General features: G+C 43.9%; 1 protein-coding gene across 2 annotated transcripts in view; it reads left to right on the top strand.

Moving 5' to 3' along the window:
- APLP1 (amyloid beta precursor like protein 1) overlaps window positions 1-17,783 on the top strand; it is a 47,849-nt gene extending 30,066 nt beyond the window's left edge. The window contains exons 13-17 of one of the 2 annotated variants that reach the window (XM_087970869.1): window positions 1,524-1,547; window positions 1,692-1,759; window positions 3,989-4,057; window positions 14,408-14,551; window positions 16,228-17,783. In XM_087970869.1, coding sequence (XP_087826995.1) covers window positions 1,524-1,547; window positions 1,692-1,759; window positions 3,989-4,057; window positions 14,408-14,551; window positions 16,228-16,326 — 404 coding nt within the window. In that variant the 3' untranslated portion in view covers window positions 16,327-17,783. The remainder of the gene's footprint in view (window positions 1-1,523; window positions 1,548-1,691; window positions 1,760-3,988; window positions 4,058-14,407; window positions 14,552-16,227) is intronic. The other variant, XM_087970870.1, reaches the window with a different exon arrangement.
- The last annotated feature ends 1,480 nt before the right edge of the window (window positions 17,784-19,263 follow it).

Raw genomic sequence — 19,263 nt, 5'->3', positions numbered from 1 at the left:
TACGTGATTCTTATTATTTGGGAATTCATCCCCACGGAGGCTAGTGGCTATGTTATCTGATTTTCTCAATGGCTCTCCCTCGCAAACACTGAGTGGATTGTTTATCTAGCTTGCAACACTTTTACGAGGTGTGAAGTGCTCTTGGCTGAATGCCCAGAAGTTCAATTAAGCCTATTAAGAGCTTTCCCTTGCTGCTTGTCTTTCTGAGGTTATTGGGAGCTCTTGGAGCCCCGCAGGGTCTTAGCTAGGGGCTCTCCCGAGCCCTTGCGAGCCCCCAGCAGCCCACCCCTGCATTCACCCTACACACAAAACATGCATACTTTGAACCTTGATTGTTTTGTTTGTTAAACTCAGAGTATTGTGTGAATCCAAATCCTTTTACAGGTAGTACCCTCAGGTTACAATGGCGCATTCCGCGACCATTCAAATTATGCCAGCATTGAACAAAGGGGACTTATGACTGGTTCTGTTGCAGCATCCTTGTGATCAAGATCCAGGTGCCTGGGTGCTCAGCTCACAATTACGATAGGAGGGTATGTGTGGTCATAGGATCGCAACTGATGATCTTCTCTGCCAGCTTCTCACAAGTAACAGGGAACGTAATAAATAGATCCCATAAGATGCTCCTGCTGCATTTTCTCCCAAGGAGCCCCATTATGGAGTACAAGATCCCAGAAATCTTATATTCTGTAACATCCCTGCTCACTTGCACTTCGTAGTGCCTGCCCACAGCCTCCTCTAGAGTTGAGCCCACCCACACTCAGCGCCCACCCATGGCCCTCGCCAGCCTGCTTGCTTAGGACTCAGTCACATCATCATCATCATCTTTTAATGACCCCATAATCCCTTGTGGGGTGGGGTTGGGGCAACTGAATGGAGTTGAGTGTTTACTGGCTGGATGCTCTTCTTGTCTCCAATGAGGAGTTATATCCAGCAGACATAATCTCAACATGCCCAGAGAGAGAAATATCTGCCTCTACCTAGGATCGAACTCACAACCTCCTGACTGTGAGGTAAGAGCTCTACCTCTGGGCCACCACACCACCCAGGACTCAGTCACATGAGGTCCTCTTTTAATGACCCCTTTCCCTGGATTACAACTGGGACTGCCACGGTTGCTGTCCCTAAGCGATGTGAGTACATGACGTCCTGCTTTATGACTGCATTATTTTACCGATGGAAATCCCCATCCCAAATTCCATCACAACCTGAGGACTACCTGTATTAGATTTTGGCTCAAGGTATTTTATAAAATTAGAAAACGAGTCAACTCAGTAGCTAGTTAAGTGAATTGTTTTAAGCAAACGTTCTTTTTTTTCCCCACCAACTTGTTGGAAAAGAAATGAGGAAGAGAGTGTCCCTTCTTTCTGCTCCTGCGGTTTTGTCTCCCCTGCCTCAGCATCGTATTGTGTGTCTTTCGCCTCTTCTTCTCAAAATTATCTTTCTTTCTCTGTTCTCTTTTTCCTTTCTGCCATGCTCTCCTCCTCCTCCTCTCCTTCTGATGCTGTGTGGGGAATGGGCAGATTCTGACTCAGCCGACAAGAAAGGTAAGTTCTCAGCTCTAAATCTTCATGGAGTCCTTCTCTGTAGGCTTTAGTAGCAATGACTGAGACCAAAGGAAATGGGTGTGTGGATTGTTACCAACCGAGGCCTTGGTTCCTCTAACCCTCACCCGATTCTCTTCTCTTCAGCTTCAGGGCTGGCAGAATACGACTATCCAACTAGTGACAAAGCCCTGCTGTATGAGTATGAACATAAGGTAGGTGCAGAGGAGACCTTCTGGCCCTTTTTATTGCTGTTTATTACAATTAAAATGGAGAGAGAGAATTATATGGGGTCCTCTAGGGCAGTGGTCACCAACCGGTGGGCCGGGAAGCACTGGTGGTCTGCAAGAAAATTTTGATGGTCCGCAGAGAAATGTCACCCCCAAAGCAATTAATCCAGGCTGCGCGGGAACACAAGGCTGCGCCGCCCACATGGCCCTTGGGAACACAAGGCTTGCATCTCTTGCATTGCGAACTACACGAGGTAGTGAGGGGAAAGGGGAAAGGGTGGGGGTAAATTTGCCCCATGCGCCCCACGTGCCTTGCCTGGCCACCGGGCTGCTTCTTTCCGCTTCTTTCTTCTTCTGCTTTTGGCTGCACGCAAGGAAAGCAGCAAAAGTCTTTCTTTCTCAGCCCCAAAGTCTGCCAGAAATGAGTCTTTGGGACCCTGCAAGGCCTCCGGCTCCAAGAGGCTGCGCCGCAAAGACTCCTTTCTGGCGGAGTTTGGGGGAGAGAAAGAAAGTCTTCTGCTGCTTCTGCTGCTTTCCTTGCATGAAGCCAAAAGTCTCTCTCTCTCTCTCCCTGAGAACGGAGCTGGAGACGATATCCTGTGATCCCAAATAAAGAATGATCAATCGGTAGGAAAACAGGGTGGGGAATTTTCCTGCAGACTTTTTTTTGGATTTTCCCAGGATCTTTGGTCCGCGGGATTTAAAATTATGAGTTTGGTGATCCCTGAGGTCCAAAAGGTTGGCGACTCCTGTTTTAGGACAATGCTTCTCAACCTTGAAGATATACATTACATAAACCATGACAAAATAAATACAAAATTATGCATTAGATTGAAATTTCATTGCCTACAGCTCTCAAAGGGTCATCACCTCCACTATGCACCATATAAACATGACAAAAATATAAATAAATACATAAATAATAAAATTATGTATACACCCACATATATAGACTTCGGACACTAGTGTCAAGCAAAATTGATGGAGCTGTGTTTTAAAAAAACCTTACTTTGTCCTGAGTAATTCAGAGCAATATTTGTGGTTTCCATCTCTCGTGGGGGTTTTACCCCCTCCTTTTTATTGTGTTGTTACGAATCGTGATGCAGTATATTATTCAAAGGCAGTGAATGTTTATGTAACATCAAATTATTTGTTGTATAATAGAGGTTTTTTATTTTAAGCTGATTACTTAATATTGAGGGTTAATCTCATGACATCACTCAGAAAGAGGTCAGATTAGGAGACGGCTCCATCCACTTTGCTTGAAATTGGAGACCAAAGACTACCGATTCTCTTTATCATTTGATGTTCTAGGTCAGTGTTTCTCAACCTTGGTGACTTTAAGATGTATGGTCCCTTAACTGGCTGAAACATGCAGGCTGGGGAATTCTCACACATCTTAAAGCCACAAGTGGGGGGAAAAAAACCCAATATTTTGGGCCATTGATTCAACCTGGAAAAATGGCAACGGGCTTCTTATATGCAGTTGATTTATTTATTTAGCATATGGCATATCATGCATGGATTAGCAATACATATTCACATTTCATCTAGATTAGTAAGAACACAATAAAATATAAATGTTAAAATGATCAATCTTCAAATACCAATGTCTAGGCCATCTAACCACTGAAGCATAGTTACTGGGTTAATAGATGCCCTCACCTTACAATGTGATCTACAGTTTGACATGGGGTCCCACAGTCACACTGAGGGGAGGATATTATGCTCCATTTATACATGGGCTCCCAACAGATGCCATGTGAGGTACAACTCTTATTCAGGATTGTCCATTGCTAATGTGGTAGTTTAAAGCCTGGCACATTTTTTTTAAAATGCAGTGATACGTACTGAGTCCATCTCTTTTCCATGTATTAACTTTGCTATGTCCAAGGAGACGTTTGAGCTGCAAGTGCTTTCAAAAGAATAATTGCTGTCTTGTGACGGTTGATGCATTGCCATTATCCCATTAGGTGGAGGACCGGGCCATGTTTCCCCATGTTCCACCTTGAAAAAGGGAAAATGCATCTCAATTTAGGTTAGATATTGGAGTAAGGGAGCTATGTAAAGGAATGAGATTGCAATTGTCTCATGTGACTGGAATGATTTTGCACGAAGAGGAAGAAAATGTTGCTGGATTACCCATCCAGCTTTGCACCCCTGGGACTGTATAACTTAAATCAAAAACCATTCCCCCCCCCCTCCATCCCATAGGTCAATGTGTCTGCCTCAGATGTCAAAGGCATGGTGTACAAGTCCCAAGAAATACAACGGGATGAACTGGTAAGTAGCTTTCAAGGCACATTCCCTTCCACCTATCAAGTGGGCTTCAGCTCCCCTAATCTTCCTTGTGAGTCATGTCTACCCTGCCAAAAAAGGCCAACACAGTTCTAGGTTGCATTAATAGAAAGAGAGAATCAAGATTCCATGAAGTGTTAATCTATATACAGTATATAAAAGTGAAACACCCCTCACGCATCATCACAACATCTCCAGAACCGTAAAGCCTACAAATTTGAAATTTGGCACATATGTTCCTCTTGGCTTCTAGGTGCTCACTAAGAAAGGATTTTTCAAAATGACCATCAGATCATTAGTATTTTTATTATTATTAACATGCCCTGATGCTAAGAAGTTCTACTCCCCCTCCCCACCTGAAAAGAAATCTGTTCCAATTGCAAAACACAAGGAGAGGAGAAGAGTTATAGTTTCGCTTTTAGTTTCACAGCAGCAACCAGCTTTAGTACAGAACAGTTGAGCTAAGCCACCCCCAGGCTCCTTGCTGTCTCCTTCTTGCTCACAGAGCAAATACTGTTTCAGTTTCCATGTTTCAGTTTCCAAACAGCCCTCAACTCTCACAGTGATAGAACACTAGCCAGATGAATACCGATGGATGCTGGTAGGCAGAGGCAGAATTTTTTTTCCTTATTTTCATCCCCAAAAACTAAGCCCGATCACAGAGTTTCGTAGCAAAGCACGGATATAGAGGTAGTACCAATTTATAAATGCCCTGGTCTTCTCTCTCTCTCTCTTTCTCTCCATGAAAATTGATTGAATGGCAGTGCCTAGCATCTCTTTGGCAGGTCCCTGTTCAACCGTGTAATAATTCTGAGATGTAGGGTTTGGGGTGGGTTTTTTTCTTCCTTTTCTCAGACAGCAAGGCACAATCGCTTTTCTTGAATTGGGTGTTATTGTTACAGCGAGCTCATATTATGTGTTATTTCAGGACTCTTGGGAGAATTCCATCTGCTGCCGGTGATTTATGAGTTTAATCTATCTGTTTGTTCTAAGGTGTCCTCTAAAGATGATTCAGTTTGTGTCACTTCTTCAGATTTATTGCCTTGGTGGAGAATAATTTGGATCTATTTTGCCAACCTTGCCTTTGTCTTGGGCAGATGCAAAGCAGTCATTTAACTTCTCAATAATATTTCTCTCTCCCCTAAGTGCTCTTTTTACATCTAATGACCCAAACCATTATGTCTGGCAGACTTCCTGCTTCTAATGCAATCCTTTTAACATTCTTCTCCTTGGCTTTTATACCTCTTATCTAGATTATATTTTCTTTCTTCTTTCTTGGCCCAACCTTATTAGGCATTTTATTATGTTTCAACTGATAGTATTTCAATTCTTTGAGGATTTTCCCCACATGGGCAATAGCTTTATTTTTTTTCCCTAAGGGACACATTTTTTAAATTCTATTTAGTCACTCCAATGTTTTCTTTAAAACTGTCTTTGAAGAAGTCAAGCAAGCTCAAATTTGTCAAGCTGTGGCTATATTTTTGTGCACAGGTGGTTGTTGTTTTTTGCATATATCTTAATGGATGATTTATAATTTGTTTTACATTGAAACAACAACTATTGTAGGCGTTGGGAGCTGCAAATATTTGTGACTTTCGTGTCAAGCTCTACAGTACACTTGGCTGAATTGGAAGTAAACAGGAGCAGTTTGAAGCCGTCAGTTTTAATTATCTTGAGTGCTTACAGTAGAAAGGTGGTGCTTAAATCTAGCGAATATATATACACGGCTTCAAAATCCAGCTTGCTCAGCCATTATAGAAAGTATAACTGGGGAGTTAATAGCTCCAGGATAAAGGAAAAGCTTCAAGGCTATTCAAAGCTGAGTTGCAAAACGCAGAGAAAATAGATTTTCATATCCATATGCACAGCTGGAGCCTTCTCAAAGCAGCACACAAATATATTAAATCAGGCTTCCCCGGCTTTGGTGCCCTCCAGCAATGCTGAACATCCAAAGCCTAGAAAATTCCCAGTCCGCTCGGTTTTGTGAAACTGAAGACCCAAATGCCTGGAGGGCATGAGGTTTGGAGAGGTTGTAATCAATCAAGTGACAAAGTCGGTTTTAAATTAATTACAGGAGCAGAAGAGGCAGGAGCAGTTTTGGGGAAAGCCTGAGAATAAAGAAAAAGCCAGATGGAAACCGATCAAATGCTTATTTAACATCACATCCTTGTTCTGATAATGGCCAGTGTTCAGAAGAAAGTCATCCAGTAGAGATAGAAGCATGATTGTGTTTTGTTTTCATCAACTGAAATTGAAAAAGATACTCTTTCTAAAACTAGAGTAAATATAGTTGTATCTTGTCTTTGACGGATATCTTGACCTCCATCAAGAGTTGTGGGTGGCCCTCCAACTTATGATACTGAAAACATAAATAGAATAACAGAATAACGGAAGGGTCTTTAGAGGTCTTCTAATCCAGCTCCCTGTTTGAGTAGGAGACCCTATACCAGAGGTCAGCAAGCTGTAGCTCTGGAGCCGCATGTGGCTCTTTTATCCCTCTGCTGCGGCTCCCTATGGGTCAGCTCCACAATTGATAGGGCTTTTGGTTAGGACAGGACAGGTAGAGGAAAAAGGACACCCCACTAGGAGGAGACTCTATGGTGAGGGAACCGCCATAGAGTCTGGACAGCTCCAGAATTGAATGGGGGGCTTCCAGTTAGGACCTTTGTGGCTCTTTGTGTGTTTAAAGTTGCCGACCCCTGCCCTATACCAATCCAGACAAGTGGCTGTCCAGTCTCTTCTTAAAAGCCCTCAATGATGGAGCATTCACAACTTCTGAAGGCAAGCTGTTCCATTGGTTCATTTTCCTCCCTGAGGAAATTTCTCCTCAGTTCTCGGCTAGTCCTCTTCTTGGTTAATTCCCATCCATTATTTTTTTGTCTTGCCTTCTGGTGCTTTGGAGAATAGGTTGACCTCTTTTTTGAGGCAGCCCCTAATATTTGAGCGTTGCTATAGTGTCATCCCTAGTCTTTCTTTTCTCTAGACTAGACATGCTATAGACACATAGACCAGGCGGTAGTAACAAAATATGGCTCATTCCTATAGAAAGCCATGGGCCTTTCCCATGGATGTCAAGGGAGTTATTCATTTGAACCCAAGGAAATAAATACACCCTGCTGCTCCTTTGCCTTTTCATAATTGCCTCTTATTTACCAGGGATTGAGTCTTGAAATCATGTTCTGAATAGATCATCTTTCCTTCACCTGGGATTTAAAAACTATGGGGGGAAAAAAGAGACCTTTGCCTCATCAAATTGTTATATGTGCTTTGTCTAACATCTTCACTATTCCCTCAGTTGCATGCTTAATTCCAGATCCCCATTCTTGTCAGTTGATTTTGTGCCCTGCGTACATCTGTTGTAACATAAAACTGTTTATACTTGGCCTCTGTCTTCTGGTGGTTGATTGTTAATTCAGCTTCTTTTCCCCACAATAATCATTGGCATTGTATTATTCAGCCGGAAGCAGAGTAAGCTTGTTTGCATCTTAAAATTCCCTCCAAAAGAAAATTTATCCTAGGGAGATTTCATCTTTTTTAAAAAATCATTATTCTTTCCATGCCTGAGCTCATCTCTGCTTCATATCCCATTCCACTTCATTTCTTATGATTTTCTTTTAATTGCGTCAGAAGAATAAGTAATTCTTCTGATTTGTGGGCCCGTAAGGATGATAGGGAATTGAGAGAGAAGAAATAAGAGGTAGAAACCTCTTGCGTCTATGAAAAACAAACATTAGAAGCTTGTAATCACAGCTTTGTTCTCTGCAAAATCCAGAGAGATGACAACAAACTCCAAGCTTTGCTACTTTGGTGAGTGTTTGTGAAATTGGAGGTTGTTTTCAACAACAAGCTAAAATGCCAAATACAACAAATTGGCATGAAAAACACTGTTTTCAGAACTCCAATAGGCCTTCAGACCCACGCAGCATTTTACATCTGAATTACAGATGCCTCAAGTGGAAATATTAATGTAAGCATTATTTGTAATCTCTAAAGTCTCTGAAAATCGTACACAACTGAACAGATGAAGGCAGATTGTTTGTAACAGTGTCCTGGGGCATAAGAAGAAACCCAGTTCTCTATCTGCTGTGAATATTTAACAAATGCTTCAGGGATCAAAAGCTTACTTCAGTTACTCCTGTACTTGGCAATGCTTGTTGTAACAGTTGCTAATCCCTTTCTTCTTAAAAATAAGCAGTGCCTTTTGTACGCAGATTCCTCGGGCTTTATCCCGATCTCAGCTTTATGAATAAATCATAAGTTCTTGTCAGAGATGAGAACTGAAGTAGCAAGCAAGCAACCCTTAGTAGTCATTTCAGAATTCAGTTGGTTGAGGAACAGAATATATGTGAGGCAAAGCTAAATCAAAATTAAATGTAAAATTAAATTTATTAAATGTAAAATTAAATGTAAAGTAGCAATGTCTCCATATTGATGGAAACTTACCAGTGTAAACGTTTGTAAGATAATAATAGAATAAAAGAGTAGAATAGAGCTGGAAGGGACCTTGGAGGTCTTCTAGTCCAGCCCCCTGCTTAAGCAGGAGAACCTGTACCATTTTAGATAAGTGACTGTCTAGTCAGGGTGTCAACCTTGGCAACTTTAAGATTTGTGGACTTCAACTCCCAGAATTCCTGAGCTAACATGACTGGAGGAGGAATTCTGGGAGTTGAAGTCCACAAGTCTTAAAGTTGCCAAGGTTGGACACCCCTGGTCTAGTCTCTTCTAAAAAACCTCCAGAGATGGAGCACCCACGATTTCAGAAGGCAAAGCTGTTCCACTGGTTAATTGTCCTCACTGGTAGGAAATTTCTCCCTAATTCCACGTTGCTTCTCTCTTTGATCAGTTTCCAACCATTGTTTCTTGTTCTGCCCTCTGGTGCTTTGTAGAATAATTTGACCCCCCCTCTTCTTTGTGGCAGCACCTCAAATACTGGAATACTGCTATCATCTCACCCCTAATTCTTCTTTTCTTTAGATTAGCCAAACCCAAATCCTTCAACCGTTATTCCTATGTTTTAGTCTCCAGGCCTTTGATCATCTTAGCTGCTCTTCTCTGCACTTTTTCCAAAGTCTCAACATCTTTTCTGTACTATGGTGACCAAAATTGGTATGGCCTTATTAGGGTTTTATAAAGCAATTCAATATTGATGAATGAAATATTCAGTTTTGAACTGTAACTCTGTAACTATCAAGGATTATAGATCAAAGTCAGCTGAATCTATAGCGCAAGGTGCAGTAAGGCTGAAATATCCCGTTTCTGTTTAATTCATTGTAGAATTAGAATCTTCGGAGCAAAATAAGTGGTTTGGGTCTTGGAGAACCTTAAAGCATCCATAGAACCACTTTGGGGGGAAAAACCCCTCCAAATTGGGTTATTTATTCCCACAAGAAGGGGAAATGGATGCTTAGTTCCCTTGGCCAAGGAGGGCTAGGCCAAAATGAGCTGTCTACCTTTGCTACAGACCAATAGTTCTCAGCAGTTTTAAGATTGTGTGAACTTCAGGTCCTAGAATTCAATTCTTGGATTTGAAGTCCACGCATCTTAAAGTTGAGAAACACTGCTATCGACAAAAAACATGCCATCTTTTAGAGCAGTGTTTCTCAACCTTGGCAGCTTGAAAATGTGTGAACTTCAACTCCCAGAATTCCCCTTGCCAAGGTTGATCAACTCTGGTTTGGTGTAACTTACTTACCATTCCCTGGTAGATTAATCTTTAAGGATTCTCCAAAGCCTCTTAAGCAGGGCTGGGCTGCTGGGGGTTCGAGAGAGCCCCTCACTAAGATTCTGTGCAGTTTGGAGAACCCCCAAACCCCACTCCTGGCTGGCCCCGCCCAACCCTCCCCTCCCAAGAGTCCCCCCCCCCGGCCCGTTTTGGATGCAGGTAAATGCACGGAGGCTCAGGGAGGTTGAAAAGTTCAGGAACTTTTCCAGAAGTTCAGGAAGGCTGGAAACGGGTCCATTTCTGGCTTCCAGAGAGGCTGGGGACGCCGTTTTCACCTTCCCGGAAGCTTGAGGAAAGCCTCCGGAGTCCAGGGAGGGCAAAAACACCACCACCTCCTACCATGGTGCAGGAGGCTCACTAGGCCACACCCATGATGGCCACGCCCACCCGGAAACCAGGCAGAGAACCCGTTGCTATAATTTTTGAAGCCCACCCCTACTCTAAAGCATTCTGTACCTCGTACTTTCCTGGACTTCGGCTCCTGGTCCCCACAGGCAGTGACCATGTTGGCTGAGATTATGATTCTGTAGAGATTCTCAGTCATCGTCCAGGTCATGGTTGTCCCAAAGGTGTTTTTTCAGGAGGCCACTGGACTCTCTTGTTTTTTTTTCTTTTGAAGGCATTTCGCTTCTCATCTGAAGAAGCTTCTTGGATGAAAAGCGAAACGTCTTCAAAAGAAAGAAAGAAAAAACAAGGAAGTCCAGTGGCCTCCTGAAAAAGCACCTTTGGGACTGAGGTGATGAGGTTGGGATATCTGGAAGTTACTGGATTGAAGACTCCCAGTCTGTAACTTTTCCTCCCTTCCTTCTCTAGCCTTGATGGAAATGCCAGTCTTGTTACTAGACTTGTCACGTGAAGTGTTAATACCGCTTTATAAGGCCTTGGTAAGGCCACGCTTGGAATACTGCATTCAGTTTTGGTCACCAAAATGTTGAGACCCTTAGAAAGAGTGCAGAGAAGAGCAACAAAGATGATTAGGGAACTGGAGGCTAATTTGGACCTGTTCCCCATAGAAAAGACAACACCAGGAGCCTCAAAACCTGGGTGGGCGTGGCCAACTCAATGCCACTCCCACCCAGTCACATGACACACACCCAAAGCCATGTCTACCCAAGTTTTGTGGCTCCTAATGTTTTCTATGGGAAATGGGTCTCTCTTCTTCTCACCCACCCTCTCATTTCTGTTTTTTTGTGTTTTTCCTTCTCAGGCCAGGGGAGGAATGACTGAGAGGGGAGGGCGAGGGGCTGGGCCAGCCAATGGTGGGATCACCCAACAGGGAGCGACAGCAGAGGGCCCAAAGAGCCTCATGCAGCTCCAGAGCCGCGGGTTGCTGACATCCGAGCTGAAGGGAACCAGCAGCCATGTTGGAAGACATGATAGCAGTGTTCCAATATGTTCCAATATCTCAGGGGCTGCCACAAAAAAGAGGGAATCAAGTTATTCTCCAAAGCACCTGAGGGCAGGACAAGAAGCCATGGGTGGAACCTAATCAAGGAGAGAAGCCACTTAGAACTAAGGAGAAACTTCCTGACAGTTAGAACAATTAATCAGTGGAACAACTTGCCTCCAGAAATTGTAAATGTTCCCAACACTGGAAGTTTTTTAAAAAGATGTTGGATGACCATTTGTCTGAAGTGGTGTAGGGTTTCCTGCCTAAGCAGGGAGTTGGACTAGAAGACCTCCAAGGTCCCTTCCAACTCTGTGATTCTATTCCATTCCATTCCATTCCATTCTATTCTATTCTATTCTATTCTATTCTATTCTAGGCTTCATTGGCAGTGGTTGAGCCATGCCAAGTTTAGAAGCAAATCAGACCACCCAAAACCAAAATTATAGAACTCCTGGAAGTTTGAAGTGTCAGTTGAAGGAAATTCCCCACACCCCATCTCCCCGAAGATTAAGTGCAATCTCAGCCTGTGGCCTCCACCCAATTTAAAACCAGTTTCTGAGTTTTTGGGGTTTTTTTTCATTTAAGCACACGTATACAATTTCATTGAGTTCCTCCAGGCAGTTTTTAATAACAATTCACATGCATGCAATTTTAATACCACCAGATGAAAAAATAATAATTCAGGAGCAAGCAGGTAAAAATTTGACAAAATAGGGCATTTAAAATGTTGTGTGGTTGTGTTTGGACAGACCTCTAGCCGGTGACACTTTTTTGTGTGTGAATTAGTGAGCAAAATAGGGACCCTCTAAGACAGAGGTCTCCAACCTTGGCAACTTTAAGACTTGTGGACTTCAACTCCCAGAATTCTCCAGCCAGCTCTGGGAGTTGAAGTCCACAAGTCTTAAAGTTGCCAAGGTTGGAGACCTCTGCTCTAAGATGTTCAATAGGCACGGCAGAAAGAAGGATTTTCCCCAAGCCATATGTGGTACCGGTGACTTATGGCCAGTTGAGCCCAAAATTTCCATTGCTAACAGCTGTAAAGTGAGTTTTGCCTCATTTTACAACCTTCCTTGCCATTGTTGTTAAGTGAAGCACTGCAGTTGTTAAGTTAGCAGTGTGGTTGTTAAGCGAATCCGGCTTTCCCGTCGACTTCAATTGTCAGAAGTTTACAAAAGGTGATCACATGACCCTGGGACTCTGCAACTGTCATAAGTACATGCCAGTTGCCAAGCATCCAAATTTTGATCACATGATCATGGGGGATGTTACAATGGTTGTAAGTGTGAAAAATGGTCAAAAGTCACTTTTTTTCGGTGCAGTTGTAACTTCAAGCGAATTCACTAAACAAACAGTTGCAAGTCGAGGACCGCCTGTGTTCCTGGCAAGGTGTGGATGAATAATTCCCTCCATCAGTTATTAATAAATTGGTATGGCAGAAAGATGGCTCTGACTTGATATTCTGGTTCTAAACTCTGGGTTTAAGCAGAAAATTATGGTAGAGCCATTGAAATGGAGTTGGTTTCTTTCTTCTTCTTGTGCCATATCCGTCATTGGACGTTGGCAATCATGTTGGCGATCCTACTTTTATCAACAGCCGCACAAAAAAGGTGCTGTTGAGTTTTGTCCAAACCAGCCCCTTAGATTTTGAAGCCCTGATCTTCTTCTTCTGCCTGGACCTTGTTTCCCTTCAATCTTTCCCTGGAGGATTAAGTGAAGGATGCCGTATTTTTCCAGGTGTCGCATCCCATGTCCGAAATATTCTAATTTTCGCTTGTTTATGGTTTTGATGATTTCTCTTGGGCTTTCCCAGGCAGCTTATCACCTCCTCGTTTCTGATTTTGTCAACCCAACTTATACATAACAGTTGGTCTTCATCCTGAAGAAAAAAGGGTATTTTTTTTTTACATAACTTTTCACTTAAACACAGGTTCACTTTGTGGCAACTTTGAGCTTCGGATAACCCAATTTGGTCACTAAATCACCCTTTGTGGCTCTTTGATCGAACATTCTAGCCATAAGCACATCTGTTCTTTTATTTCTTTCAAGGGATCCAGACATCTTCCCGTAATATTACAGGACTAGGTCACCCCACCCCATTGCACCCCCACCCTATGCTCCAAAAGCAATATTTTGTTACCAAGGCAAATGTTAGGAGGGGGAAAAGTTGAATTATCTGCCAAATGTATTTCATTGCAGATGTTTAGACATCTAGAGGGACTTAGAGGGATGTTCAAAGTTGCACGTCATGGTTTAGACTAGAGGTGTCCAACCTTGGCAACGTTAAGACTTGCGGACTTCAACTCCCAGAACTCCCCAGCCAGCATGGCTGACACCCCTAATTTAGAAAATCTTTAACCTCTGCATTGGGTTTTGAACTCAAATTTCTGTATCTCTGGTGGTCTCAGTTACATCAAACAGGGAGAGCATCTGTTACCATCCGTTATGAGCCAGCAGTGTACAGCAGCTGCCACAAAAGCCAACACAGGCCTAGGCTGCATAAACAGAAGGATAGAATCAAGATCATGTGAAGTGTTAATACCACTTTATAATGCCTTGGGATAAGACCACACCTGGAATACTGCATTCAGTTTTGGTCGCCACGATGTAAAAAAGATGTTGAGGCTCTAGAAAGAGTGCAGAGAAGAGCAACAAAGATGATTAGAGGGCTGGAGGCTAAAACATTTAAAGAACAGTGGCAGGAACTGGCCATGTCTAGCTTAATGAAAAGAAGGACTAGGGGAGACATGATCGCAGCCTTCCAATATCTCAGGGGCTGCCACAAAGAAGAAGGAGTCAAGCTATTCTCCAAAGCACCTGAAGGCAGAACAAGAAGCAACAGGTGGAAACTAATCAAGGAGAGAAGCAACGTAGAACTAAGGCAGAATTTCCTGATAGTGAGAACAATTAATCAGTGGAACAGCTTACCTCCAGAAGTTGGGAATGATCCAACACTGGAGGCTTTTAAAAAGATGTTGGACAACCATTTGTCTGAAGTGGTGTAGGGCTTCCTACCTAAGCAGAGGGTTAGACTAGAAGACCTCCAAGGTTCCTACCAACTCTGTTATTCTATTCTATTCTACCACATATGCGTCTTTTATCAAAAGTCTGTTCTTTTAAGGAAGTATTTCCTTCCATCATCCTTCACCATTGTAGATATCTAAGGTGTCTTCTTTAGCAAACAGGAAGATTGTCCTGAAATCACACTGATTCTGTTTTTCTACAGGAGCCTGACACCTTGGTAACCATCAACCGAGGAGCCCTGATTGGCCTCCTCATCGTAGCAGTGGCTGTTGCCATGGTGATTATCATCAGCCTCCTGATGGTTCGCCGAAAGCCATATGGGACCATCAGTCACGGCATTGTTGAGGTACCGTTGGGAAAAATAAGCTATCTGCTTTTGGGGTCCAGGCCAATTTTCCCATGTTGCAGGTTTTGAGGAGAATTCGAGACTTCATGAAAGTTTTTGAATGCTTTCGCCCACACTAGGTTTGTCCCCACTCTGTTTATCTATATGGGAGCAGTGTTGTGTGGAGGAGAGCATTGTCTGCTGTTCTGAAGCATTGTAGAGATCGAAAGCACATAGTGGCTTCCTTAGAGCTGTGCAGGGATGAGCTTCAAAAATTGTAGCAATGGGTTCTCTGCCCGGTTGCTAGATGGGCGTGGCCTAGTTGGCCTCCTGCATCACAGGAGGGGAGGGCGTTTTGCCCCAGGCTCCGAAGGCTTTCCTCAAGCATCGAGGAGGGCAAAAACGGCTTCCCCGGGCTCCGAAGGCTCTCTAGAAGCTGGAAACGGGCCCATTTTGGGCCTTCCCGAACTTCTGGGAGGCCCGTTTTTCATCCTCCCAAACCTCCGTGCACACCCTGCACTTATCTGCATCCAAAACAGGCCGCCTGGGGACTCCTGGGAGGGGGCAGGGCGGGGTGGGCAGGGCCAGCCAGGAGTGGGATTTGGGAACTGCACAGAATCTTAGCTAGGGGCTCTCCCGAACCCCTGCAAACCCCCAGCAGCTCCTGGAGCAGTGGTGGGATTCAAATTTTTTTACTACCGGTTCTGTGGGCGTGGCTTGGTGGGCACGACAGGAGAAGGATACTGTAAAATCTCCAGTCTGAGGCGGTATTTGCCACTTCTCCGAACTACTCAAAATTTCCACTACCATTTCTCCAGAACTGGTCAGAACCTGCTGAATACCACCTCTGCCCTGGAGCTACGGCTATAGTAGCTTTCTTCTTGGTGCATTGTTCTGCAGACACACAGGAGAAGAGATTCCATTAAATGATATCAAAAAGAAAGGAATGCAAGTTTGGACAGGACCCAATGAAAAGCATTTTTGTGAATCAGGGACATCGACTGGGATGGTCTTGGGAAACAGCCAGGCAGCATGGAGGTCTCAAGTGAGCCTCCAATCTTCAGACAGGTGTAAGAGATCCAGAACTGACTTCCAGTGGCAGCTGGCAGTCTGGGGAGATTCCTGTATTATAGGCAGAGTATAATAAAGTAATTAGTTGGAAGCCTACGCATGTGGATCTGGTTGATTGTGCCTGGCAGATGATATTAGCATATGATGATCATCATCATCATCTTTTAATGACCCCATAATCCCTTGCGGGATGGAGTCTGGGCAACTAAATGGAGCTCACAGAGTGTTTTATTGGCCAGATGCCCTTCCGGTTGCCAGTGTGGAGTTTTGTGCAGCAGATAAATTCTTAGTGTGCCCAGAGAGAGAAATATCTGCCTCTACCTAGGATTGAACTCACAGCCTCCTGATTGTGAGGCAAGTGCTCCACCTCTAGGCCACCGCACCCCTCCATATGAGGATAATGAGGATGAGGATGGTATCATTATTCTACTGCTTTGCACATACACTGAGAGCTTTTGCACGGGAGACAAATTCCTTGGCCAAAGAAAGTAATTCAATTCATATCCTTAAGAACTCTACTGATCCACATTCCAAGCTCCAGACATGTTGGTTAGAAGCTCAGTGGAGCCCCATTGCTTGACTTTAATTAACTCTCTTCTCCTTTTTTTTTGTTCCCCTTCTGGCAGGTGGACCCCATGGTTAGCCCGGAGGAGCGGCAGTTGAACAAAATGCAAAACCATGGCTATGAAAACCCCACGTACAAATTCTTTGAAGAGATGAACTGAGTTCCTTGGGGATGGGGCTTGTGGCATGACCAGGGTGGTGGGCATGACCATGTGGATGGAGGGATTGGCATGTAGAATGGGAGAGGAGTGTTTTCCACTCAGAGTCCTTCTCCTTTTCCATGCCCCGTCTGAGCTTCGCTCCTACCACCTCATCCGCCTTCTTTTTGTTCTTCCATTTGCCATCCTGCTTCATACTTTCTGGGCTTTCTAGCTACTGCTACTACTTGTCATTTCTTCCACTTCTTCAATTTTACTTCTCAAGGTCTAAATGCCTATCGCAACACACGTGCACCATGGTTGCGTTCACACAACATGCTTTAACCAGCTTTCTTACAAACCTAGGGGCTACCTTTGCTGGAGCACTCGGCTCGGTTCATTTTAATCTTGCGTTGTGTTTCTTTAAATGGCTTAGCATGTTGGGCAAACACATCCGATTTGGTGAGTTTTCTGGTTTGATGTACTGTGGAAACCCACCACGTCGGTTAATTCAATCATCTAGTTCGGCATGTTGTGTGAACTGAGGCATTCCCACCAAGCTGCCAGCATCAGGTTTCAACTCTTGTATTTTAAGCCAACTCATCCCAATGGGTAAACTGCATGTTGTGGAGAGAAACAGTTGAATCTACAGAATCATCATGCAATTTATGGGGGCACCAAACGTCACATCGTACACTCTTAAAACCTATATGTTCCAATCAGTAATCAGTACTCATTGTGTGACTTTCACACGTGCATCTTCCTAACTTACCTGAAGCCAAATCTCATGTTAAAAGGACAGCCCATAACTCAGTATCCCCACAGAAAACATATCACCACCAAGCCCCTAGAGACACTGATTATGTGGTTTTCCACAAAGCAGAAAACCCTACATATTCCATGGCACACATTTGTGACTTCACTTTGCAGGATTTTGTTGAAAAATGGAACACTTCCAGCATACCTGTAAGACAAGGGTTCCCATAGCATGCTAAAATCACCCATTGCTAATCTAGCTTGCCTCTGGCATAGAACCCAATTACATTTTCACTTGCTTGCCTTTTTCTATCTCTGTTTATCTTCTGCTTCTTTACTACACTGAACGCTTCACTCCTTGCACCTAATTTATTGGAAAGCCAGCTAAAGGCTGAGTAGATTGGGATAAGATAGCATCCATCAGCACTTTACTTGACTAGTTTGGAGAGGGAAGACACAAAGATTGAAGCTCTTTTTCTACACAGACACAGCTGTTCCTTCCACTTCCCTTCTCGTACTATGTAAAGCATAAAAGCAGGTTTGCTGAAACAGATTTTGGCTATGTTCACACCATCACAGTTAACCAGTCCAGTTTACAAACCTCACAGCAGCTGAATTCATACAATATGCTAAGCGGAATTTAAGTTGTTGGTTTATATTTCTTTTTGGTAGCTTAACAAGTTGTGTGACTCATCATTTTACGGTTCGGTGATTTGCGCAGGCCCCCCAAAAAAACCCCAGGTTAATTCAGGAACAAAATTAAGCTTCTTGTGTGAGCACAGCCCATAAGGCCGATCCTTCTCCCAGCCCAGTAATGTTAAGTCCCATTATAGGGCTAAGCTCATAAGCATATATGCTTGTTTGTTGTTGTTTTGTTTCTTACACCGGGAAGTTTTTCTTCCAGTAGCAATTTTGCCACACGTCTTGATCACTTTGCAAAAGTATCTTCTGAGATCAACCATCTCAGCAATCCCAAATGGAAAGAGGTAGGGGGGCAATTGGACCATCTCTGGTGCCATTTCTGCTAAACGATCTGTAATTGCTGGCAGCTACTAGACAGAATGGTGTGCAGTAATTGTCCTATTGCTGCCTTGTTTGGATTGAACCATTTTGCTATGGGGGAGGGGGGTGTTGGACCAAGGAAGATACCTTTCCTACCAAGGGTTCCTGAGATCACTTAGAAGAGGCAACCTTAGAGATGCTTTTATCTCGGTACCCCTTAAGCCATAATCCAGCCTTCTCCAATCTGGGTGCCACAGAATCCCCTAGCCCAGGGGTCCCCAACCGCCGGTCCGCAGACCGGTACCGGGCCGCGGAACAAGCCTTACCGGGCCGCTGGTTGCTGGGCGCCGCCATCTTTTTGGTAAAAAAGCAATTTTTCGTCAAAAGATGGCGGCGCCAGCGTGGTGAGCTTTTCCGGGTAGAAAGCCATTTCTACCCGAAAAGCTCACCAGAGCGCTAGCGCCGCTTTTTGACGAAAATCACTTCGATGACGTCACCGGAAGTGATTTTTCATCAAAAAAGATGGCGGCGCCCAGCTGACGCCGGAACCGGGCCGCGGCGCCCAGCTGACGCCGGAACCGGGCCGCGGCGTCAAAAAGGTTGGGGATCCCTGCCCTAGCCAACATTGCTGACAACTCTGGGAAGTTGAAATCCACACATCTAGAGGACGGCCAAATTGAAGAACCATCCAAAATTGGGAAAGGACCATTCAAACCTGCTGCTGTGCGTAGAAAACTCACACTGAAGCATCCCTAACAGATGATGATAAAACCTATGCTTAACTACGTTCAGCAAATGCGAACATAACGGCCTCTTTGGTGAGGCTGGGAAAATTAGTTTGGGACAGGCAGGCAGAGAAGTCACTGGGCTAAGAACCACGCTGGAGAGATAAAAGGGATACATTCTTTTCTTTTTTTTTCATTTTCACACAGTGGAAAAAGTTATTTCCAGACTCAAAAAAATCTGCAGGTGTGGGAGGGCCTCACCTCTCACAACCGGCCTCCTCCAACTTTGAGGAAAAAAGTATGTCAGGATTTCTTCCTTGAATGTCTTCTTCTGTGTTTCATAGTTACCTTGTCATGCCCTGTACTGTTTACCGTTTAGATCTTGTTCGTTTTTAAGCTGAGGTTTTTTGAAATCAAAAAGCGACGTCGGAAAGACAAGGCAGGAGATGGAATTCAACTGCCAGCCCTCCCACCAAAC

This window comes from Notechis scutatus, chromosome 8 (assembly GCF_049901735.1).
Source record: "Notechis scutatus isolate UNSWTSFEM ecotype Mainland chromosome 8, rNotScu1.2, whole genome shotgun sequence".
In the NCBI taxonomy this organism is placed as follows: domain Eukaryota; kingdom Metazoa; phylum Chordata; class Lepidosauria; order Squamata; family Elapidae; genus Notechis; species Notechis scutatus.
This window is presented reverse-complemented; position numbering and strand designations above follow the sequence as displayed.